The sequence below is a fragment of the Lepisma saccharinum genome, chromosome 2 (genome assembly GCF_977018435.1).
Source record: "Lepisma saccharinum chromosome 2, izLepSacc3.1, whole genome shotgun sequence".
Taxonomy (NCBI): Eukaryota; Metazoa; Arthropoda; class Insecta; order Zygentoma; family Lepismatidae; genus Lepisma; species Lepisma saccharinum.
The window spans coordinates 205,573,230-205,599,519 of record NC_139230.1 but is presented as its reverse complement, the minus strand read 5'-3'; the positions used below and the strand labels follow the sequence as shown (position 1 = coordinate 205,599,519).

Below are 26,290 nucleotides of genomic sequence, written 5' to 3'. Positions count from 1 at the left end.
ACAATGAGGTTGTGTATAAATTGAGTCTTTGAACGTGAAGGTCGACGAATGAAATATAAACTGATAATCATGGAAACCCAGCACTTCGATAACACAGTTGATGATTATCATTCCAATACTTGCGAACTTGTAGTAGAAAAAAAAGTTGAAGAAACTGAAGAGGAAATGTTTTTATTTCTATTTTTTTTACAAGGAACTATAAAATGCCGCCTCGGTTAGTATACAACAGTTTCATAAGGCTTAGCATAGCACAGTACTAACTACTTGATTAGGACCCGCAGGAAAGTATAAAGTATAAATGCATTTCTAAGTCCGAGAATGTAGAAACTTTGTGCCAGGAGTCCTGCGTTCGAATACTGGATGTAACATCGACGTCACATGAAAAATAACCAAATTGAAATACACATTTCATAATCGATTGGTAGCCGAAGCTTTATAACTCTGGTATAACGTTTAGGTGAAAACTACATTACGTTCAGTTCAAAAACGTTCAAAATGTTACGAAACTTGGCCAGACCACGCATAATCCAGAAGAGAACAAGTAGATACGTTATAGCCTTAGAATTTCAATTACAATTAAATACAACTAGTAGATTGGTATTAGTAGGCATATGTGGTTTCAACATCTTGCATATACACGTATATATAAAGAAAAAATAATGCAGTTTCAGTATTTAGCACAGTGTATTATAATAATCAATTTGACACAAATGATACAAATACATATTGTCATGAAATATATTATTTTCTACAATTGCATTGTACATGTAGTATATATTTTGTGAGTATTTTCATGTATATTTTCATGGTATGCCTAAAGTATTTAAGAAGAAGAGAGAGATATACCAGAACCAGTCATTTTGCAATATGAAAAAAGCACAGAAAGTACCTCTGAAATATAGAAGCATAGAGAAGCATTGACCTAGTCAGTATATTTATTGCTTGCTGCAAACGACACGCAAAAAAATGAGTCTATTCCTAACAAGAACACAACGGTATGACAAAAGCATATATGTGATCTAGATGGATTTGTGGTGTCGATGATTGCTGGTGCTCGATGTTTTTAACTAAGATTACCTAGGAAAGGGAGCCCTGGATGCTACTCAGCTTTGTGTCAAGTGAGTGATCTTGTTGAAAGTGAATGACAGTCGAGCATTGTGGTGACCACACTCAGGCACGTATCTAGAAATATATTTCGTGGGGGGGGGGTTCCGAACAAAGTGTCTCAAAAATATTAATAATAATGTTAATAATAATAATAATAATAATAATTTAAATTAATTTTAAAATAAAATGAAAAAATTAAATATTAATTAAAATATGTAAATTTATTAATGTTGAATATTTATTATTTTGCATACGTAAAAACATGTTGAAAGAATATAGATGTAACAGCACCTATCTATTAGCTAGCATACGAGTATCTAATATCGCAAAAATTTGTACAGAAACAAGGAATTAATGAAAAATAGATTTAAAAAATGAATATTTATTGAATAATAAAAAAGGATGTTAGATCCAGTTTAATATTTTAGGTATATTATTATAAGTACTAGTTTGCATAAATCTTCATTGGTACTGTTCTTCAGAGCAGTTTGAACCCATTATAAAAATCCTTGCCTTCCAAGTTCAGAGGTCATAAATAAACACCGATCTGAGTACAACAAATGCTAAAAAGTACATTTTCATTATTTTATTTTAGCTCTTGTTAAAGACTTTCGGAGGGGGGGGGGTACAGACCCCTTCCCCAAACACGTCCTTGACAACATTATCTGTTTCTATAGAACTTCAAACCTTTACATTCATTCAAGGTTCAATTTTTGCATTGGAAAAAGCGAAGTTCATTGTAATATTCTATTCCTACTAATTTGCTTTGTCATGGATAACTTTGTATCAAGTACCTACATACGAGATTATCAATGTGTCAAATGCAACGAAAACTCCTGGAAACATTTGTCAGGCCCCCTTGATAGCCCAGCAAATACTCAGCTCGCAATATCGCTACATATGGTTCCGAATTCGAGTCCAGATCTAACAGAGTCCTTTCACCAATATCATTTACCAATTCTTCCTTATCACCCCAACTGCACTGAAGAAGCAGAAAGCGACGCAATTTTTTATGATTACCACAAGGCTTATTTCACAGTTGATAACTTGTAATTATTAGCTACCGTTCTGAGGGACCTATCCAAAAATATGCTGAAATTCCTACAATAGACACGCTATCTTGAAAACCAACTTTTCATCTTGTAGTGTTCCTACCAAAAAGGAGTATATTTTATATGGATTTTTGGGTGTATGTTAGTGATTCCGTAAATTTCTCCTTGGTGTAAATCCGTAGCAAGGTACTGATGATCTCCTTGATAATTTCTCCCTGATACGACAATCATGTTCGTAGACATTTATAATCTCTATGAATTTGGGATAATGGACCTAAAGGAAATTGGTAGGGATAGAAAACAGTATTTAGATATTGCTCAGGATAGGGACAGATGGAAGGACTATGTTGCTGCAGCCATGAACCTTCGGGTTCAAGAAGGCTAGAGAGTTCGTTATCAATTTTGACAATCCAAGCCTATTTCCGTAATGTTTATAGCATTTTCATTCGCACCTTCTAAAATAATTTTAAGCACGGAATAGGATATCGTAACTCAATATTAGAACACATAGCATACACTCAGTAACGTATAAAGTATTTTCTAATGTGGTGTGTCATATTTTCAGGTGGATTGTAAATGTACATTTTAATCCAAAATGTCCAAATGGCAGGTGTTCTTAGAAAATGCTGGGTGTTAGTGGGATGTTTTGGTGGTTATGCGCAAAACATGGCATCCACTATTAATTCTCACATATACTGTTTGTGGCAAACCCTACTTTTCTTGCTGACCTCGGGAAATGTTTGTAATTATGTAAGAAATAATTATTATTATTTGTAAGGAAGGATTAGCTTCTTTAAGATTCTCGACACGTATTCCTTTTGTCTTCATAAATGGTGCCGATCTCTATCATGCTCTTTCCCTCTGTTTCTGGCAGGAAGAAATACAAAACTACAGTTCCAAGTATCCCTACGCCGGCAGACATCCAAAAAATGCCGTACAAACCACAACCGTTAACAATATAGAGATAGGTTTTATTGGCTATAAAGCCCAAAATGTATCCAATAGAGACGGTGATACCACTCATATACGCTCGAACATTTAATGGGAAAATCTCGCCAATGAATATCCAATGCAATCCACGCAGGCCTGTGTGTGAAATGAATGCAAATCCAATAATAAATACCAATGGTGCCCAGTTTTCAGTAACACCCATGACTAAGTGAAGGTACGCGTACGTTCCTGCCGCCAACATACACAATGCGCTCCCACTTGCAGCGGCAAGGTAGAGAGCTCTTTTGCCAGTCCAATGTACAAGTATCACACATGCAGTGCTGCCAATGACTTCAAACAAACCAACCAACATCGTAGCCATGAACTCGTTTAAGTCCGTGTCCAGTTGTTTAAAAATTTCCACAGCGTATGTTTGCACTACAGTAAGTCCAGCAAAATGCTGAAGAAGGAAACAAAATATTGAGACAAAGAATGGCTTGTACACGGTCGGTTTAAAAAATTCGTGTCCTTTTTGTTGCCATGTCTTTGGAGGACTTTTGCTCTTGATGGACTCTGAAAGCAACTGGAACTCTTCTTGGACTTCTGAAGGTTCCACCCATCCTCTGAGCCAGCAAAGAGATCGCATGGCTTCGTCCTCTCTCCCTTTGGACAACAACCACGGGGGACTCTCGGGAACAAAGCAAATGGCTATCATTGCTACTATGGGAACAGCCAAACTCACAATAGCCACAGTTCTCCAGTATATGAAGGTACCAAGTAGGAACTCTATGAAGATACCTAGAACAATTGATAGTAAGGAGAGTGCGGTCAGTACTCCTCTCAGATGTGGTTCCGTTATTTCAACAGCATATGTAATAACAGGTGCTTCCATGAATCCTCCACCTAACCCTGACAATATTAGCCCTGCATAAAGCATGCTGCTTGAGTTAGAGAAGTAATAGAGAATCCAAGTTGCTGTGAAGGGGATGTTATCAACCATCATCATCTGACGTCTCCCAACGAAGTTTAGAATTGGTCCACAGAGAACTCCTCCAATTGGAACACAGATGAGGTTGATACTTCCTGAAAGGAAATTGACAATATTGGGAATAGTAATATGCCATAACTTATTGATATGCATGATATAAAATGTGATCGCCTGACCATAACAGAGTAACAGATTGTTCTTCAACTTTTATATCCTAAAAGGTTCTCATCCTTTTCTTTCTACATAGTGCTCCAGGACCTAGTAGTGAGTAGTGACTTCTGTGAGTGTTGGTAATTCTCATAATGCACTGTTCCAATTAATAGTGTGGGCTTCACACATATAATACCACTATTTGATCCGTTATATTAACTGGAATGCAGCAGATTAGAGGGCAACGAACAGAAAAAAGCAATGCATTTTAACGAATCGTCCGTGACCTTCGTCAAAGTTATCACCCAGATTTTGCCTGAAGTGAGTTACAGAGAGGTTGCTTCTAACTTGATTCGAAAGAATGTGGACGAACCGAAGATTGAAAAATTAGTATTTAGACATTTATCCTGATAACATAAAAATGTTTTGTAAAACTGAAGGCTCTAATGAAGACTCAGAATGTCGGCTTTCATTGAATTTCCCAAACTCAAAATAATATTTCCACAAATATGTTCAGCCATGTCATTGGATGATCGTAATCGATTATAAAGAACAGACAATGTTAAAATATGAAGATTTTTGTATCCCGATTATGTTATGTCAATGGGGTGGTTCCGTACGTTCTAGTGATACAGTACTAGAACTACAAGAACTGATCGTACAAAGAGGAGGCAAGCCCTTAGCTCGTCTCGAAATTTTAGACAAGACCGAGACGACCTTTTAAAATTCGAGACGAGAACGAGACAAACCCATGTAAAATTCAGATGAGGCAAGATTTAATGTCGGAGTCTCTCGGTCTCGTTCGAACAACAACATGCCCGGACCGAGATTCGAACCCGGGAACCCTGCCGTCGTAGCGCGCTGCGATAACCACTCCGCCACGGAGTTCGGCGGAAACGGAATCGAGGTTTGCCTCGAGAACCGAGACAAGAACGAGATAAGTGCTTATTAATCAGAGACCGAGAACGAGACACACGTTATCAATACCAGATCAGACGAAACTCTTCTCTTCTCGATGTTGTCCCCAGAATGGCATAATTTAGTCATTAAGGGGCGTGTATGTGTGAGTGTGTATGTACATATTTATCTTACTATAATTAAAAAGACATTCGTTGTGGGGCCAGAACTCAGTGACAGGAAAATAAATGAATTTACAATCAAGAGACACTTCTGGGTTGTAGCGAACCCATTTAAAGTAAATTGGTTTGTTCCAAACCAGTAGTGTCTGTACATAACTATAGCTCTTGTATGGTATTATGGCGGGGAAGCGACCAGTCCAGCGCGATGCGAAACACACAGCTTGTAGAACGAAGTGCGAGCAGCAGCACCTCCCGCTTCGTCGTAACTCTCGGCGCCACCGATGTTGCTTGGTTGGTCTGCGGCTTATTCCCGCTCACCACTTCCCTTTGCCAGCATGTAGGCCGACCGGCGTAAGACTAAACAAGAGCTATAGACAAAAGACCTCCCCCTTGCATATCAACATCTATAGAACAACATGTTAAGAATATTTTGAGATCTGATCTCTGAGTGTATCGCCTTGTAATCAAAAGGTCCCGGGTTCGATACCCGGTGGAGCCACATAGTGGTTCGGTTCCCACTTTAAGCTGTAGGTCCAGTCCCGATTAGCCTTACTGCGCATAAAATTAGACTCAAAACAAAAATGAAACTCTAATGAATGTTATTCATTTGAGCTTTGCAACGTTTTGTCCATTGGTATATATTTTAATAAATACAGCCTTCCAAGTCTTGGAAACAAAATTTCTGTGCTTTACACATGCCAATACTTATATTTTCTAACTTAGTACATTGAGTTACTTACCGAACCATGATATCTCCTCATCAGAGAGACACAAATCACAATTGTTTTCCTTCAGCGCTGGAATGGCAATCGTGGTAAATCCAACTGTCATTCCATAACCAATGATGAAGAGATTTTTAGCTGAACTTGCAAGTACCTAGAAAAGGAAACTTATAATGAAAGGCTGGCGTTTTATTACAGTAAATACACTCTGTAAAGAAAAAATAGGGACACTTGCTCGGATATGGTTTTCACAAGATTATGAAGTGAATTAAAACAATAAGAAAAGCAGAATTTGTCCACCAGGCGTATTTGATTGATTGATTGATTGATGTAATTTATTTGACTTCGCGTTTTGTGCCTCTAGGCTAATTTGCCAAGATGGGGATGAGTGATGAAATGATGAAATTAATGAATGGACATTCACAAACAACCAAGCCCGACCGGGATACGAACCCGGGACCCTTGGCGTCGCAGCGCGATGTGCTAACCACTCGGCCACAGGGTCGGGCACCGGGCGTATTTGTGAAGGAACGTTCTCGAATAAAGCGTTGCAAGGGAACGGATATGAGGGAGTGAGAGGGACAGGAGGCATCGTCGGTCGTGTTCGTTCGATGGAAAACTTCTCGTCATGTGATGCCTCTCTCACTCCCTCCTATCATCGCAGAAGGAACGGGAGGTGGTTTTGCGAAAACGATTACATTTATCCGACACCCCCAGTTCTTTTCTATTTTCATTTATTGTTTTATGTTTCAATGCAAGAGGCTCCCTCTGGTATTACTCTGTTGCTTTTGAGGTGCATTGTGCAGGCGGGAAGTTCGCATCGCACGAAGCACTCATCGGCCTCTATGCAACAGAGTAGCACCAGAGGGAGACTCTTGCATTGAAACATAAAAAAAATAAATGAAAATAGAAAAGAACTGGGGGTGTTGGTTAATAAATCTTTTGAAAACCATATCCGAGCAAGTGTAGCTATTTTTTTCTTTACAGAGTGTAGAAGACACTTGAGAAAGCATTTCAGAGATATACACTGCTGAAAAGAATTAGGGGATAATGTGAGTTTAGACTTTGCATGGACAGCCAGACGATAGATAGGTATGAAAACCAAGAATGCCAGTCAATGGGAGGCTAACACATGCCAAACAGGCAAGGCAAAGGCCACTTGTGGAACATGAAGGCAAAATTAGTGCTCAACAACAACATGTGACATGGGACTCACCAACGATGGACTCTGAGAGAGCAATGCCGCCGCATGGAAATGGACCTCTAATATGGTGTGTGGTGTCAGCAACCGCTAAAACTGTTGCGCATCGCTGTGGCATAGAGAGAATCAGGTTATCCAACAGGTCTTGGGGGATTCTCTGCCACTTCTCGATGAGGACCTGTTCAAGCTCCTGAGGAGTCCGGGGAGGTGTTTTCAGACTTGCAATACGTCGCCCTAGTGCGTCTCACGCATGCTCAATAGGATTCAGGTCAGGCGAGCACGCTGGCCAGTCCTCTCGCTCGATACCTTCCTCGTCAAGCATGGTGTCCACCAGCAGTGCCCGATGAGGTCGAGCATTATCGTCCATAAAAAGGAATGTGTCCCCTACCGCTGCAGCGTAAGGTACAACTATGGGTCGCAAGATCTCATCACGGTATCGCACTGCCGTCAGCGATCCATTCCGGATACTGTAGAGGTCTGTACGACCACCGATACTGATGCCGGCCCACACGAGAACCACCACCATCAAACGCATGTCGTTCTTGCACAAATTGTGGATTGTTGCGTGTTCCTCTTTCTCGCCATACAAATAGTCGTCGATTATCGGGATACGTGCTGAACCGAGACTCGTCATTGGACAAAGCCGATTGCCATTGTTCATGGTTCCACGCACGATGTTCTTCAGCCCACTCTCTGCGGGCTCTCCGGTTAGGTGCAGTGAGGGCACGCACACCATCGATCGACGGGAATACAGGCCTACCTGATGAAGGCGATTCCGCATTGTCTGCGTCAATACGCGTCTTCCCGTAGCCACGGTGAACTCACGTTGCAGTTCGGTAGCATTCATTCGGCGGTTCCGACGCGCTAGTAATGCCAAATACCGGTCATCTTGTGTGGTTGTTGATGTTGTCCGACCCTGACCACGTCGTCTTCGTACCGTTCCGGTATTCTGGAAACGCCTCCACAGTCTACAGATGACACTTTGCGACACTCCACACGCTGCTGCCACAACTTGCTGTGTTTGACCAGCTTCCAGTCGTCCAATTGCTCTCCAAGCAGTGGAGTCGCGTAATTCGCTTTGCGGAGGCATCACGTAATCACCCTACAAGTGGACAGGATGACACAGAGAGGGCAGTACTTCTGCCCATTCCGCGCTCTACGCTCAGGTCATGTGATGTGGAACGTCGGTAGCCCCCTGGTGCATATTCTTTTCAACCAACTTTTGTGATTACATAACACTACGATACGTACGTTGACCCACAGAGTAACGATTTGTGCATGTTAGTGGCGAATTCCGTCAATATCGCATTATCCCCTAATTCTTTTGAGCAGTGTAGTATAACAATAATTTGCAAGATTTAGGAATATATTCAAGGGTGCCCGTAAGGGGGAGGGAGCAAATGGGGCACTTGCCCTTCCCGGAGATATCTGATAAAAGTCAATGTAATTCGAAAGGTGAACCTGAAATTGTTTTCTGTGATTTACAGGCTGTTACAGTACGTAACTGCCATGTCTAACAATATAACGACAGAACGTTTTACCAGAGACATTAGAATCATGTGACTCTGTAAGTAGGTGTGTGTGGGACGGGAATGGGAAAGCGAATTTTATAATCCGACGTTCGGGACTTAAAATATTCGCTATTTCCCGACCTTATTCGCTATTTCCCGACTAGGTCGGGAAATTTTTTAAATATCCCGATGCGGTGAGAATCTCGAATTCTACACACTGTTTCCCCCTCAAGTGATTATTTCTTGCAATTCTGGAATTAAAACTGTTAATTTCAAGAAATTCTAGACACTTATAGTGCAGAAAATACCAAGAATTTATCACTTTTAAATACGATGTTTTGAAATTTCTCGACTGTTCGTAATCCAGAAAAGTCGGCCTCCGTGGCCGATTGGTTAGCAAATCGCGCTACAACGCTAGGGGTCCCGGATTCGAATCACGGCTTGCGCATGGTTGTTCTCTGCGAGTGTCTCTTCATCAATTTTACAATATCATCACTCATCCTCCTCTTTGCGATTAGTCAAAGTGCCAGAGAAGCGAAGTAAAATAAACTAAATCAATCAATCCAGAAAAGTTGGGAAATCATTTCCCAAGTTCGAACCTGACCATGACAATTCTCGCGACGTAATTTTGAAATACTTTTCTTTCAGTACCCTCCGACGCGAAAAGGAAAGAAGATTAGTGATCTCTCTCCCATATCTTTGCACTGTGAAAAAGTACAAAAAGTCAAAGAACTATTCATGAACAATTTATAGATGTTTATGGAAAGGAAGCAAGGCGAATGCGGTTTCTATGTAAATAGTGGCCTCAAGTCTGAACTTGTCAACAACGCCAAAGCAGTTTCAATTTCAAATTTTATGACTTGTAAAGTAATAATAATAATAATAATAATAATAATCGTAATAATAATAATAATAGTAATAATAATAATAAACGGTAAAATATAAGTTTCTCTGACTGAAATGCAAAGTGTGAAATCTTACTCTGACCCACCCCCCGAGAGAAAATCCTGTGGCGCCCTTTAGTATATTGTTTATTTATCATAAAGCAGTAATGATTGCAGTTAAATGGGTTTACAAATCTTATCAGGAAATAATGTTTATACTCTGTCCTGGGTATCTCTGGAGCAAGCGAACTAAAGCAAGTCTCTGCGCAAGTAGTGACGCGAGACGGCTCCACCAATGAACAAGGAGAGGGAATGGGATTGCGTGGATGGGGAAAGCGACTGCAGTTACTAGCCTTCGCAGCAGCGTATTCGCTCTGCCCACTCGATCCCCCCATCTTTTCTGTCATGCACGGCCTTGCTACAGAGACAGCCGGACAGAGTATAATCAGGCCGTGTAAAGAATGGAATAGCGCCTTTTGGGAACCTGAGTATACGATCCACCAACCAGTGAGCAAAATTGTCCTGCGTGAATATGAGAATAATGGTACAGTATTGATTGACTTAGTTGATTTACCTGCACTTTTCTGGAACTTTTTGGCTATACTCCATGAGGCCTTAGAAAGATCGCTTCGCGGGCTTGCAGCAGACGACAATAAGGGGGGGGGGTGTCTGCGAGAACCAATCAGGTCCGCGAACGAGCGAGCCCGGTTGCCACAACTAGCTCGCTGCACCCTTCTGGAAGGGTGAGTGACCTCTGCCTCTTGCTACCTCGGCCTGTTTGTTCGGCTGAGGAGCAGACGACACGAGAGTATCGGCAATAGTGTGCGAGCGACTTCTGCTGTTAGCCCGCGAAACGCTCTTTCTAAGGCCTCCTGCAGTATAATCACAAATATGACAAGGAATGATTAAATTGATGAAGGGAAGAACACCCATGCCCAAGGCAGGCTTCCAAACCGGGACCCCTGCCGTCGTTGCGCGCTGTGCTAACCACTCCGTGAAGGAGGTCGGCTGTACTGGTACACAAGAATGTGATAGCTTACTTGAGGTATTGCCCTTCGCAATTTGCTGGCGCCTTTCTCTGAGACTTCGCTGCTCGTATTGGCTTCCAATCCTTCTTCTTGAAGATGAAGATTACTTCCATTTACTGAATCCACCATTTTGTTTTTACCTGAAATGACGTTAATGGAAAACAATGTAGTTAATTCAAATAATATGTGCGTTATCAGCATATAGTAGAAGATGCATCTTTCAGAAGAACTATTCTAGAATATGCATTTCCTAATCATACTTAATGTTATTGTTAGTGATACGTTATCCTGTTATTTCGAAAATAACAGTACTAGATTTCCAATAAATACTTACATCCCTAACATCAAACACGTCCCTAATTGTAACATACGATTATGTATAGGTGTCTAACCTATCTACCTAATCTAAACAAATCAGGTCTTCTATACTCTGTCCCGTATTTCTGTGGAGCAAGCGAACGAAAACAAGTTTCTGCGCATATAGTGACGTCAGACGGCTCCATCAACGAACACGTGAGAGGGAATGGGATTGAGTACTTAGTACTCAAACATTATGTAGTTAAAATAGTGCCTATTGTAAGTCTCTAGATAGGGAGAGCGAACACTAGGCCTGGCTTCGCCACTGTCTGCTTTCCCCTAAGCACATCCTGTTCGGGGACTACTTTCACATGACCACATAACACAACGCATAAATAAATATAAACTCCTGCAGCGGTTAAAAGTCAAAACATTCATCATGAGCACTGATCAGCTGCAAAGAAGAAATTTTCGTGAACATTCACATATGTAATTTTAAGTTAACAAAATGGCCCCAGTTATGAGCGAACATCTAATTCAGGGAACTTAGATTAAAATTCATGTGTGTTTCTTTTACTTGAGGTAACATCTATTTGATCAGCATCATTGTGACTATTAATCTAGAGATGTTGATAACAGATTAGATACAAGGAGATAAAAGGTATTGGACTTAGAACAAAAATATATCTTGATTGCATGTGAATAGCGCAATCCCTGCAATACCATGGAGGAGTATCCAATGGAAAGTACAATAAGTGAAACGGAAGGTCCGGGAAAGTAAGTGTTTTTCATATAAACGGCAAGTGGATTGAATTTTTCTTATGTGTCATTTATGCTAGTAGGCTAAACGTGACGATGAGTTTCAGTGATGAATAGATGAAACATCCATGTCCAATCTGAAAGCTGGGAGTGGCGAGATTGTGAGTCAACCACTCAACAACCTCGGCCACCTATACTCTGTCCCGGGAATCTCTTCGAGTCTGCGTAAGTAGTGACTCGAGAGGTCCGAACATACCGCGCCACGACGCTAGGGGTCCCGGGTTCGAATCCCGGCCTGGCCATGAGTATTCTTTGTGGGTGTCTCTTCATCAATTGAATCATATCATCACTCCTCATCTTCGCCATCGGCCGAAAGTGGCAGAAGAGCGAAATTGCGTGGAGGGGAAAAGGGGAGAGCAGCTAACAGCCTTTACAGCAGCGTGTACTGCATCGCTCCGCCCACTCGCTTTCTCCCTTTTTCCACCATTACGCGCGGAATAGATTGATTGATTGATTTAGTTTATTTTACTTCGCGTTTTCTGCCTCTTGGCTAATTTGCGAAGATGGGGATGAGTGATGAAATGATGAAATTGATGAATGGACATTCACAAACAACCAAGCCCGAGCGGGATTCGAACCCGGGACCCTTGGCGTCGCAGCGCGATGTGCTAACCACTCGGCCACAGGGTCCGGCTCCTGGGATAGAGTACAGGTGACTGACGCGAGTGAAAATTAACAAAGTTACAGTATGTAAATAATATTCAAAAGACGCGTAGTGAAAGGTCACTTTATATATGGAAACTAATCGCTACTGTGTCCACAGAGTTCATATGAATTCTGAAGCCTTGCTACGTGCCAACTTCCTTAAGAAAGAATAACGGAACTAGGTCATTGTTTTACTGCAGAATTCTGAGAACCACGTGGGTAATATTTATATAGAAATTCAAATAAACAGTAACAGAACGAATATGAAACTTACTCTGTTCAGATATCTCTTGTAATTTACACATCGTACGGCATCCGCACGAACTTTTATAAAACAACTAAATCCTTGTAACTCAACACTTGCTGATTGATTTTTCGTAATAAAAAATGACAGCAAGCAATCTTCATTATCGGGGAAACTGATAACACAGGATGAATGCCCAGTCAGGAAAATGGGAAAATCAATGAATTGTATCTAACAACATTCCCGTTCTTTATCTTGATGTCATTGACGACAACCGATTGCAGAGCAAGGACTATTTTCCGGAAGTAAAGACAGCCACGTGAACTGATATATCAAGAGCACAATAGCACCTGTCGGCTAACATGACTGACAGCCAGCCCACGCGACGAAGCTGACTGATATCGCACCTCACGCCTAAGCTAGGGATACTAAGTTCGAATCCTGGGTAAGGTATAAAAGTTTCGTTGTGTCTGTTACTTCGTCCATTTCATCAGTTCATCGACGTGATTATAGCCTTGTCTTGCCGTTCAGTCTCGAAGCCTTTGACTGGAAGCGGAGATCTTTCGAATTGCATTTTGACTACAGCGCCAAATACGACCGGTAAGAACACATTATTTTCCCCGCCTTTTAACACTTGTTTTTCACCATAGAAATCACATACCATATTAAAAAGTTCTTACACTTCCGCGTTTGTTAGAACCTGTCCCGTTTCCCGCGCTAGCGATCGCTCGACAGTTTCGGTGCCAATGAGAAACGAGGAAAAAATCGTCTGCTGGGCAACGAAGAGCGAATGGGAGCCAGAAGAGAGGCACTTACGTAGACGCTGTTGCGACGTTGCGTATTTTAATTGACTGCCTGGCTTTGACTTTCCCCAGCACGGAGAAAAGCCAGCGATCAGCTGGTGCGGGAATCGGGACAGGTTGTAACAAACGCGGTTATAGGTCTCCACACATTAGAAGAACCAAACGCACGACCACAAAATTAGGCGGGTGGCAGAAGTTCGCGCTGTTGCCACGTCAAAGCACAACCCCGTGTTGAGAGGTTTAAGAGAATGAAAGATCTCGTTGTAGAGTTGGTGCTTGTAATCCATGTGATACAAACTAACAATTTGCACGAAAGGTCAGGGATGACACAAAAGTGTTCCGGAGAGAGGTTGGTTTTATCATTGTTCTCGAGTGGCCATCAGTGACGTGCACTGAGGAGTAGCTAGTCTAGCAGAGATAGATCAATCAATCTCACATTTCGAATTATATTCAAATCACAATATTTATTGTCTTGTTAAAGCCACAATTCATATGCAACACTTTCTTTTCCACGCGCTTCTCGTCCATCGGTCCGATCCGCAGACAAAGCTGGCTGGATACCCTAGCTCGCTCTTCTTCCGCCTGACCAGTTTCCAGGTAGAAACGGCCACCCGAAGAAAATGGAAGATTTCTACCTCTACCTCCCTTGCCCTCTCGCCCCCCGCTGCAATGGTTGAAAGCCCAGGCTTTCAGGCCCCCCCAGTCTATCTCCTATAGGACAGATAGGGGATTGGTTTCTCATAGATTTTTTGTAAATCCTCTAAAGAACTCAGGGTAAAATTTTCTGCAGTACTTATGTTCTCTATGGGAACGTGTTATGTGCAGACAATAATGTTATGCTTTCTTTCTTTTCTTTTTTCAAGTATGGAATATATAATGATTAAATTACAAATATGTGCTCGGGCTCTCACTCTCGTTTTAGTAGTGTTTTATTTAAATATACTACTCTTGGCCTCTAACAGTCATAAATACGGAGGTATTTATTTGGGCAAGAGAACGCGCGTTCATATTGTTGTTGGTTTGGTTTATTTTACCATATTTTACTTCTCTTTTCTGCCACATTTGGTTATCGCGAAAATGAGGATGATATGATGAAATTGATGAAGGGACCTCATATGAACAATCCAGGCCAGGATTCGAACCCGTGATGAGCGCGCATTCTTATCCTATGTGTTGTACTCTGCAGTGAATAATGAATTAATTTGGAATGAAAAATGTATCTCAGAACTCAAAAAGTCAAAAAGAAACTACAAAAAAGTGTGTTTTGTTGCCTGTTTTGTTTCTGTGCATAAAGTGTACTTCAAATCAACCAACCGTGGGGGAGTGGTTATCACAGCGCGCTACGATACCAGGAGTTTCGTATTCGAACCCCGACCTGAGCATGGGTGTTCTTTGTGTTTGTCCCTTCATTAATTTTATGGTATCATCTTCGCAATTAACCAAATGTGACAAAAAAGTGACGCGAAGTAACAAAAATGAAATCAAATCATTGATTGATTGCTTGATTTGGTTTATTTTATTTCGCTTTTCCGCCACTTTTGGCTAATCGCGAAAATGGCACGATAAAATTGATGAAGTGACACACACAAAGAATACCCATGGCCAAGCCGAGATTTGCTTAGTAGTCAAATCAAATCATTTTTTATTTTCGAATGTGGGTGGGTTTTACGTGTATTTTTTTTAGTACTCATACATCATTTTGCAATCTTTTCCCGTTATGGACATTCTTTTTTTTTTTTTTTAGCAATGCGAGTCCTAAAGGGGGAGGTGTGTGACCCCCACCAACCCCACCCCTCCTTGAGCACGCCACTGACTGCTACCCCAAGTGTCGACGCCACCGCACGTCACTGGTGGCCATCATGACTACATAACAATCTTTTTCATGTTATCCACAGTCAAACTCCGCCGTTTTGTCTGTGAGGATCATCTTAATGCTGAAGATGATCTTTCAACACAAGCATTGTCAGTGGCTTAAATTTGAATGCTGAAACGTTACTTGGCAAGGCGTGAATGCCACAAAGCCCCGAAATGACATGAATGTGAGCAAGATAACATGGATCAGAAGTTTACACTTTGGACTGTGCAGGTAGCAGTGGTGCCAGACATTTTGTTTAGAACTTTGAAAAAAACATCATGGACTTGGAGCGAAGTTAAGTACATGTGTCCGTAACAATAGTTTCGTAACAATTAGTATTAGTATTTGTGCCACTTTTAGCTAATTTGCGAAGATGGGGATGAGTGATGGCATGATGAAATAGTAATTATGCGATATCGCCCGAACACCTCTAACTCGTTTATTTCGTTAATTTTAACATTGATGCTTACCTATTCTGTATTGCGGAAGATTCTTTAAGGTGATGTTATGCATCTTTCCATAAAATAGTGTCAACTTTTCATATTACGAGTCATTATTTGTCTTCCTTGTTCCGCTTGGGTAACAGACAATATGGCGTGCACGCGTCGTGCTTGTTTTGTCGATTTGGAGTGGGTATGCAGTGTTTCAACCATCTTAACCGAAAAATACCTACTTTCGTGTTCATTATGTCATCACAAACCATTGACGGATAACCCCAAAAAACCATTCACGATAGCCCCACAAACCATTGACGGATAGCCCCCAAAATTATTCACGATAGCCCCACAAACCATTGACGGATAGCCCCAAAAACCATTCACGATAACCCCACGAACCATTGACGCATAGCCCCCAAAACCATTCACGATAGCCCCAAAAACCATTGACGGATAGCCCCAAAAACCATTCATGATAGCCCCAAAAACCATTGACGGATAGCCCCAAAAACCATTCAAGATAGCCCCAAGAACCATTCACGATAGCCCCACGGACCATTTTCGGCAAGGTTATGTTAGGTTGGGTTAGGTAAGCATAGTTAAAAGAAAAAAATCGTAAAAAAAAAGGCACGTTTGGAAACACTGGTGAGACCGCGTGACTTTCGACGCTCGCGCTATCTGCAGGTACATAATGTAAACAACGACATAATGTTGTCGCTTTACAGAAAATGCAAGTTCCTTACGTAAGAAGTTATTATTTCTTGTTCCGCAGCATTCTATGGTGAAGTTTTCAGTTTCCGCGAAAGAAAATACCTCGAAGAACTTCGACAATGCTACAGAAACTGATTTCAGTAAGTAGTTTCGCCTGTAAATTTGAAGAAATCCCGTTCGGGCGATATCGCATATTTACCGATGAAATTGATGAATGGACACTCACAAACATCCAGGCCGGGATTCGAACCCGGGACCCCTGGTGTCGTAGCGCGATGTGCTAACCACTCCGCCACGAGGGCCGGCTAGTATTAGTAGGAAGATTAGTTTGCAATCAGGAGTATTAAGTTTTGCCCCTAGGTGCGTAAGTGGCGAATTCTCTTACCAAGAATCTTCGGAATAGTATCACGGTCAACACACAAAATGTAAACTGAAGCCATCCACAGGAAGAATTCGTCGTCCACTTGACCCACTACACACTCACTGATCACGAGGTAGGAAGAAAAATATCCGAAACGTGCGGTGGTTCACGAGCCCATTCAAACTTCGTAATACTCATAAATTTACGTTCAAATTGTTCCACAAACATGAGGCTGGACTGGCCTGGTGATCCAAGAGGTTTATTTACAAGATCTTTGAAGTGCTTCGTAATTTTGTCGCAGGATGGCAGCAGTAAACTCCAAAGAACTGCGGGATTTGTAGGGACTGCCATCTGTGGAGAATTTTTGGAAGTAGATTTCGAACAGAATAATCCGAAGATCGTTTCCAGCAGCAACAAATTCAATCTGAAAGAGCGCGTGTTATTCGGTGATTGATTAAAGGGAGGTGTGGAAGGGCAGATCCCCTCCCCCCTGAAGTGCTTGAGGAGGCGTAGTTTGCAACTTCCATTGAGAGCTTTATTTTATCTTTCTCATCGTCATCTATTGTTAAATAATTGGCACATTTGGAATGAAATGCAACAAGCATTGTAGTTTTGATTGATTGAATTCGTTATATATATATATATATATATATATATATATATATATATATATGTGTGTGTGTGTGTGTGTGTGTGTGTGTGTGTGTGTGTGTGTGTGTGTGTTTATGTATATATATGTAAATATATGTATGTGTATATATATATATATATATATATATATATATATATATATATAAGGAAAGCCCCTAAGTGGAAGCTTCCCTCATCACACTTCATTCGCCTCCCCGATGGCGCAGTGGTAGTATCCTTGCCTTCTAATCAAGGGGTCCCGGGTTCGATACCCGGTGGAAGCACAAGTGATTCGGATCCCACTTTAAACTGTAGGTCCAGTCCCAATTAGCCTTACTGTGCATAAAGTGGACTTAAAAACACCAAATCAATCAATCACACTTCATTCACTCATACCATTTTCACTCAAATTTCTAGTTCAGGACTTTTCAGGACAGACAATCACAAACATCCACGTCCGAGTCGGGAGTCGAACCCGGGGACCACTCGGCCAGAGGGTCCGGCAACAAGCATTGTGGTTGTATTTCAAGCAAACGAAAACAAGTCTCTGCGCAAGTAGTGACTCGAGAGAGCTTGACCGATTAAGAGTGAGGGGGCGCACTGCTTTGCTCCGCCAACTGGCCTTCTCCTCTTTTCTTCCGTTAAGCGCGGCCTTCCTCTACATATTCCAGAGACAGAGTATAGTATTTAGGGCTATATGAAGTGTGACTGTTTCCACCTGGTGGTAAAATTTGAATATTTTTTTCATCACTAGTCGCTTTGCTGTGGTCTAGTTTCACCGCAATCCGATGGGTAATTATGTCCAAACATTCTTCTACATTACACACAATATCAAAATGCACAACAATGCTTTGTTGCATTCTATTCGAACACTTAGATTAGCTAACTCACTGCTCAAAAACAGTGACATCACATTCTCTTTGAAACGTCGAGACAGACGATAAAGAAAATTACATCCAACTTGCAGCTTTAAAACCTGATAAATAGTCCTCACGAAATAGTTTAAACTAAACGACAAAATCATATCAAATAGCTGATGGCTGTTGCGGGGGAAGTGGTTGATATGGTGTGGTCACGAGTAGGGATGGCCAAACGGATACGGATCCGAAAAATCCGGATCCAAAAGTTTCGGATCTGGATCCGCATCCGAGAGTTTGGTATCTCAATCCCATTATAATATTACCACACCTTAAAAGGTACTATGATCTTCGATTACAAAGAAATTTTTCGTTAGTCCTACAAGAGTTTGTTTCAAGTGTTGTTCCTAAAATACTTTGCTACGCATCGGCTAACACACTCGTGCACAAATGTCAGAGGTGATTTTGTAAATGCCATTGAAACGAATATGTATTCATTCGAATGTATTGGAAATGAAAACACACATAAATGTGAGACATTCCATTCCAGGATGAAACCTTTAACACATATAACAAGATAGAAATGTTATACACAAATAATACAATTGTTCTATAGTTACAGTTTTACAAATTAAAATAAAATATTATAATATATGCAGTGTTAAATAATTACAAAGTGTAAGACTAACATGGGAGGTTATTTAAGTGTCCCCCTCCGATTTCCATGAAACTTGGCAGTAAAGTGGGGCCCAAAGGAAGAATTACGGGTTTTTTTCTTTCAGCTAAAAAACGGTTTCAGGGGGCAAAACCCCCTCAAATGTTAAGATGAGGACAAATTGAAGTGATACTTGGCAGGTGTATAGAGGGGCCCAAAGGAAGTATTACGTGTTCTTTTGTTAGCTAAAAACTGTTTTAGGGGGCAAAACCCGCTTCAAATGTCAAGATGAGTACAAATTGACGTGGGGATCATCTGATCCATGTGTCCTCCTCCGATTCTCATGAAATTTGACAGGTGTATACAGAGGCCCTATGCCCCCTGTTTCTTCCTATGCCATATTTACGTGGTTTCGGGGTCAGATCCCCACTTCAATTTCTCCTCATCTTGACATTTGAGGGAGAGGGATCTCTATACACCTGCCAAGTTTCATGGAAATCAGAGGGGGAGACTTAGACCTCCCTTGTAAGTGTATTCATTAATTACAAATCGCGCACGCGCGCGCACACACTACATATATATGTGTGTATGTATATTATATATACAGGGTGTCGCAAAACTCTTTCAACAACGCTTGGGAGCTGGTAGATATCATAAAAACAAGTAACTTTTCCCTATAAAGTTTACCTCGAAAGCGCTTAGTTTCTGCGCTATAAGCGCTTAAAGTCTATCCTGTACGTATGCAACCCAACACAGCAAACGCTTGCTCTTACATAACTAGCAGGGGCGCGTGGCAGGGTTGCCACTAGCGTTCCTCGTTAAGAGAGACGACTTAAAAACAACAACTTGGGAGTCTTGCCTGAGCAAAATCCAAAACATTAATGATACTTGCGATGTTGTAAGAAGGATTCACAGTATTTTTAAACTGACCAAAACAAATAATGGGCAGACTGAAATTCAAGATTACTCATTCTAAAATATCTCCATAATTGATTGATTGATTTGGTTTATTTTAATTCGCTTTTCTGCCAGCTTTGGCTAATCTCGACGATGAGGATGATATGATGAAATAACAAATGACACCAATGTCTAGACCAGGATTTAAACCCGAGACACCTGGCGCCGTAGCGAGCTGTGCTAACCACATCACCACGGAGTGTTCGTATACAATATCAACAATTGCAAGGGACACGTGAGATAGGGGAAATCCACGAACGAACAAATGTAAGCATGATGTGTTTGTTGCCTCGTTTCGAACAAGCAGGCTGTAATGTTATTACAATTTATTTATTAGAAATAAAGTGAACTAGCGCTATTGCAAATCGAGTTCGTTATAAAAAGCAGGCTGAAAATAAACAAAAATGCAGATGAATATTCTTGAGCCACTTCGGTGACTGAGTACGTTTAGTGATCAACACATGATCCCTCTCTACCGAATGTTCCGGACACGAGTTCCGACCTGGACAACAATGTAACTGGATCTTATGTCCTCGTATTTACTATTTGCCCGAAAGTGTAGGAAAATTACGTACAATGAGAATAATATAAATTCACACGAATTATTCCGGAAATTCATCTAGATGTCAGAATCTCGCTCGTTTGCTACAGAACGTTGTTTCCAGGGTGAACTAAAAGTTGACATTTTGGTGCCTTCCGAAAATATTACTCTTACATTTCAATGTTGATATCAAGTTGCTACAATGTACATATGTACAATTTATGACGTGTACTCAATGGTTTCCTTTTGATTATTTTTTTTTCACGTTCCATGATAAGAATGCTAAGCAAAGACACAAAATGAGAAAACTAATTCGCACGCATGAAAAGAGTGTAAATTACGAGGATTTCTCTTGATGTACCAATATCAAACGATATTGTGAAGTGCAGAACAAACTAGTACAGGCAGTATGCACCGAACTCAATGTAATTCTTTCAATGAAATATTAATTTCTTCCTACAACTAACTTAATATAGCATTCAAGATTAACCAGTTTGAGTGGAGAGAAAGCGAGAGAGAGAGAGAGAGGGGGGGGAGAAAGTTTTTAATTCACATGTTTCTAGTATTGCAAATAATCGTTGGAATTTTCTTGATACCAATTTTTAAAACACATAATTTTTCTTACATGCATATCAGTTGTCGGTAAAATTTATAGGTTGCCACTGTTTTCTAAAATAAGCTAGGGATCTTGGGTTCGAATCCCAGCTTGGGCATGTATGTTTGTGAGTGTCCATTCATCAATTTAATCATATCATCACTCATCACCATCTTCGTAAATTAACCAAAAGTGGCACAAACAGCTAAGTAAAATAAAGCAAATCAATCAAGCAATGAATCAATCAATCATTAAATTAAAAGAGCCTCGCAATTATTTCCTTATGAGACAAACACGATTAGCAATAACGCTATTACAGATAGGAATAATTTTCAAATAAATTGTAATAACCCGGGTTCGAGTCCTGGTCGAGCCTGCATTTCTCGCTGAAAATTTCTACTTTACAGTCTGCGTGTTCGAAACGAGGCAGCATACACATCATGCTTACATTAGTTCGTTCGTGGATTTCCCCTATCTCACGTGTCCCTTGCAATTGTTGATATTGTATGATATACGAAACACTCCGTGGTGATGTGGTTAGCACAGCTCGCTACGGCGCCAGGTGTCTCGGGTTTAAATCCTGGTCTAGACATTGGTGTCATTTGTTATTTCATCATATCATCCTCATCGTCGAGATTAGCCAAAGCTGGCAGAAAAGCGAATTAAAATAAACCAAATCAATCAATCAATTATGGAGATATTTTAGAATGAGTAATCTTTTGGTTTTGAGTATTTGTTTTGGTCAGTTTAAAAATACTGTGAATCCTTCTTACAACATCGCAAGTATCATTAATGTTTTGGATTTTGCTCAGGCAAGACTCCCAAGTTGTTGTTTTTAAGTCGTCTCTCTTAACGGGAAACGCTAGTGGCAACCCTGCCACGCGCCCCTGCTAGTTATGTCAGAGCAAGCGTTTGCTGTGTTGGGTTGCATACGTACAGGATAGACTTTAAGCGCTTATAGCGCAGAAACTAAGCGCTTTCGAGGTAAACTTTATAGGGAAAAGTTACTTGTTTTTATGATATCTACCAGCTCCCAAGCGTTGTTGAAAGAGTTTTGCGACACCCTGTATATGTATATTAGCAGGTAACAATATGTTATAAGCACATTCTTACTTTCCAAAGAAGCGCATGTGGGATGGCAAAACGGATCCGGATCCGAAAGTTCTGGATCCGGATCTGAAAATTTTAGGATCCGGATCCTCCGGAACCAACCGGATCCGGATCTGGCCATCCCTAGTCACAAGTTCTTTCTTGAACCCTCGATAATAAAAGGTTCCTCATAGACGTCATTAATATAGAACCATAAAAAGGGATGTAAAATAAACTAAATAGTAGAAGAAGTTATTCGTAGCTGAATTGAATATATTACTGAAGATTTTTAAACTTGCGATGATAATTTATTATTAACGATTATATCTATATTTGTAAGGGATATGTTTCGAGGATAAAGCTACTTGGAGATGTATGTTCTTTGGAAACAGATATAGATGTATTTTAGAAAAAAAAATTCTGTGCCTGTGTAAATTCTGTGTAAAAATATTAGTCTAAACTTTAAAAAGTAAGTACCAACCTGAGAAGGAAATGTCCTCCTCTATTATGGTGATGGCTAATACGAGTGATTTTAAAATGTTCAGTTCCTGAAGAGTTACAATTGTATATAATGTATTCATGTAATGGTTTGATTATTTTTGCCGACCTCCGTGGTGGAGTGGTTGACAAAGTGTGATACGATGCCAGGTGTTCCGGGTTCGAAACCTGGCCTGGGCATGGGTGTTCTTTGTGAGTATCCCCTCATCGTATCATCACTCATCCTGATCCTCGCGATAAGCCAAAAGTGACTGAAAATAACAAAATATTGTTGATATTATTTTATGCTAAACTACAGGATGGCTCAATAAGTCACTTAACACCTCAAACACAGATAAAAGCTGAATGGTTAGTGCTGGTAAGTTAATGGTGTGGCGTGCTGTGTGGAACACGATTGGTTAGTCAATTTTCCATCAACGGAATCTTAAATTCTTAGGGCTACTTGGATTTGTTAAATAAACAGGTTTTTTCATCCTTGCTTATGGAAGAAGGTACTTTTTACAGAGTTTTTTCCAAAAGGGAGGAACACCAGGACACTATGGGAACGTGGTGAAGCAGTTTCTGTCCAAAGTTAGTTATCAGATGACAAGGGTCGCATATTCTGTTTATGAACTTCCTTATGAACATAAACATTAGCCTTGTCACTCTGAAGGACTTTTAATTCAATGGAAGCGTCACACTGTAAATTGTTCGCGACAACCATTCATAATGCGCAGCTCTTCGTGGATGTATCCGATTAAAATCGTGTGCAATGGCATTCGAACTTCTCTCCCTAGACATCACTTTGATCTCGATGCATTACCGATGCGCTAAACAAATTTTAAGACATTTTTCTAACACCTCGAAAAGGAGAAAATCGGTACAAGAATTCAGTCATAACTTTTTACTGGTTAAAGATACGTCAAAAAACCTTCATCGTTGCATTTCTCGTGAAATTCTAGCCTGATTTGATATATCATATCACCCCCTTCTCATTTAAAATTCTGAAGTTGAATTCAAGATGGCGGACATCAAGATGGCTGCCGACCATGTGGGTGACGTCAATGTGGTTCCCCCTTGGCCAGGGAACGATTGGTCATCGCCATTTTCCCGTTCCATGCCGCAGTGGCCTTGTCCTGGGGGTGTTAAGTGACTTATTGAGCCACCCTGTACTACACTTAGCACCTCAATTTTTTTAACATCTGGCATCAATTTTATTTACACATAATTTTCAATTTTGGTTATTTTACATTGCATTTCTACCTATTTGGTTAATCGTGACTATGAGAACAAATGATGAATTGATGAAATAGATGATACGACAAGCACAAAGCACATCCATACCTGACTTTGTAGCACGTGATGCTGACCACTCTGACGCTGTCCACGGATATTCGTGTCACAGTGTAAAACGTCCCCCAGAAAAAAAAATACAATGAATTTCAATCACCGATGGAGTAGTGGTAACTTCGTCGCCTTGGAATCAAGGGGTTCAGGGTTCGTTACCCCGTGGTGGCACATAGTGGTTCGGATTTCACTTTAAACTGTAGGTCCAGTTCCGATTAGCCTATCTGTGAATAAAGTGAAATTAAAACAAACATTTAAATTCAACAAACACATATGGATGACTCAAAACAGGCCCCACAAAGGATCATCCTGACTGTGTGTCCAGGCGCCGGATCCTTGTCAGCCTGCAAAATATGGAACCCAGGCTGATATTTACTCTTGCCACAATTCCTGAATTCAGAATATCCTAATGCATTAGTTTCTAAATGATTTACGTTAGCCATCGATAGATAAATAAAAAAAACAGCATGGTAAGGTATGGATACCTTGTTCGTGATTGTTTGTGTTTGTCTTTCCTGATGAAAAATGAACAATAAGGTATGAAAGAAAGATATGCAAGCAAGATTTAAAGGAACAAACAAGAGAAGTTAGTAGAGCAATGGCATGGTATGCCGAGACCTGCTTCAAATTTTCGTCGAGCCTGAAGACGTCTGACTGCCACGCAGGATGTGCTGGTTCGACCTGGGTTTGTTATCTCAGGAGATAATTATTTCTACCATACCCCTGCATGAAGGGTCTCTGGTGCTCAGCCGACCTAGGAAAAACTGTTAAATGGGGGCAAAGGCGACTGGAGCGTGACGCTGATCACATCACCTCCAACCCTTTCATGCCACAGTGCAATGTACGGGGATGGTTATACCTCTATGAATAGACGAATAGAAAGAGAGAGAGAGAGTACAAGGGCGGACACACACACACACACACACAGAGAGAGAGAGAGAGAGAGAGAGAAAGAGAGAGAGAGAGAGAGAGAGAGAACGAGACGGCCTAAGTGGCGGGGTTGTTAGCACAGCGTCCTACGATGCCATGGGTCCCGCATTCGAATCCCAGCCTATAGGCATGGCTGCTCTTTGTGAGAGCCAATCAAACAGGAGAGAGAGAGGCGGTTTTGTTCTGAAATGAAATCCAATGCGGGTTCACAATACTCTAATAAAGTGAAATCCAATGCGGGTTCACAATACTCTAATAAAGTGACATTTCAAAAGCATATAAATCAAACTTTGATTTTAAATTTACTGCGTATCAGTAAATTTATTGATTGTCTTTCAAATCTTTAGTGAGTCAGCACTTAAGTCTACACACACCTGCCACACAATACGTGGATAGAACCCTTATCAACAAACAAAATAAAGTACACGGTTCGTGAATTGGAACAAGGATTACCTTGGATAAAAATTTTATTATGCGGAAGAGAACTCCTTATCAAGGCTAAGAACAATAAAAGCTGAGGCAGTAGAAGGGCAATCAGCATAAATAAAGAGAAGACACATGACGACACGAAACACTATGGACTGTGGATCCAGGCGCCAGAGCCACGTTAGACTGCACGAATGCAATTCCCATCCCATCTGGAATATATTGATTCATTGATATGGTTAATTTACGTCGCTTTTCTGTCACTTTGGTAAATCTCGACGATGAGGATGAATGATGATATGGTGAAAATGATGAAGGGACACCCACAAAGGACACCCATGGCGGAATTCCAATCCGGGAACCTGTGGCGTCGTAGCGTGTTGTGCTAACCACTCCGCCACGGAGGTCGGCATCAAGCTTTACTTTCACACTTACCTTCCAAGAACGAAAATGGATAAAAAAGGTCCTCCCGTTCTCCAAAATCTATAGAAGCCTAACAGCATTGATGCCCTTTCAATTCTACTGAAAAATTTGAAACTATTTCGACGGCTCCTTAGCTTCAGTGGCTTCCTCTGCTCCCTAGCACTCTGAACCATGCTAGACTCAACGAAACCTTAGCACAGCGCTGATCACTCCATCTCCTTCACCATGCACAATCCTCATGAAGCTATATATGCAAGATACTAATCTCCGGGTGAGAGATTACATCTTTGCTTCAAGGGGATAAGTAAACCAATTTCGCAACAGATAAAGTTCTTGTAATTTTTAATTGGTATATTGCGCTGAGCGTGGAGCGAATTGCATTCCAAAAATTCGTCCTTGACATTACTTTTTTCGGACTTAATCTAGTGCAGTTGGAAACAGAAAATCTAGTGCAATTAAAAATTTGGGTCACCCAGATGTTCGTACTTTATTGCACCTCTTCAAAATGTCCCCTTTCAAACATTGAAGCCGACAAGATA

General features: G+C 40.8%; 1 protein-coding gene across 1 annotated transcript; it reads right to left on the bottom strand.

Annotated features, from left to right (window-relative positions):
* Positions 1 to 1,344: 1,344 nt before the first annotated feature.
* Positions 1,345 to 25,940, bottom strand: LOC145981068 (facilitated trehalose transporter Tret1-like). Its single transcript, XM_083114188.1, has 4 exons — positions 25,764 to 25,940; positions 10,665 to 10,792; positions 6,047 to 6,182; positions 1,345 to 4,172 (listed from the first exon to the last, which is right to left on the bottom strand). Exons 2-4 carry the CDS (start codon positions 10,779 to 10,781, stop codon positions 2,953 to 2,955), a joined length of 1,473 nt encoding a protein of 490 aa, XP_082970314.1. The 5' UTR covers positions 10,782 to 10,792; positions 25,764 to 25,940; the 3' UTR covers positions 1,345 to 2,952.
* Between the last annotated feature and the right edge of the window lie 350 nt (positions 25,941 to 26,290).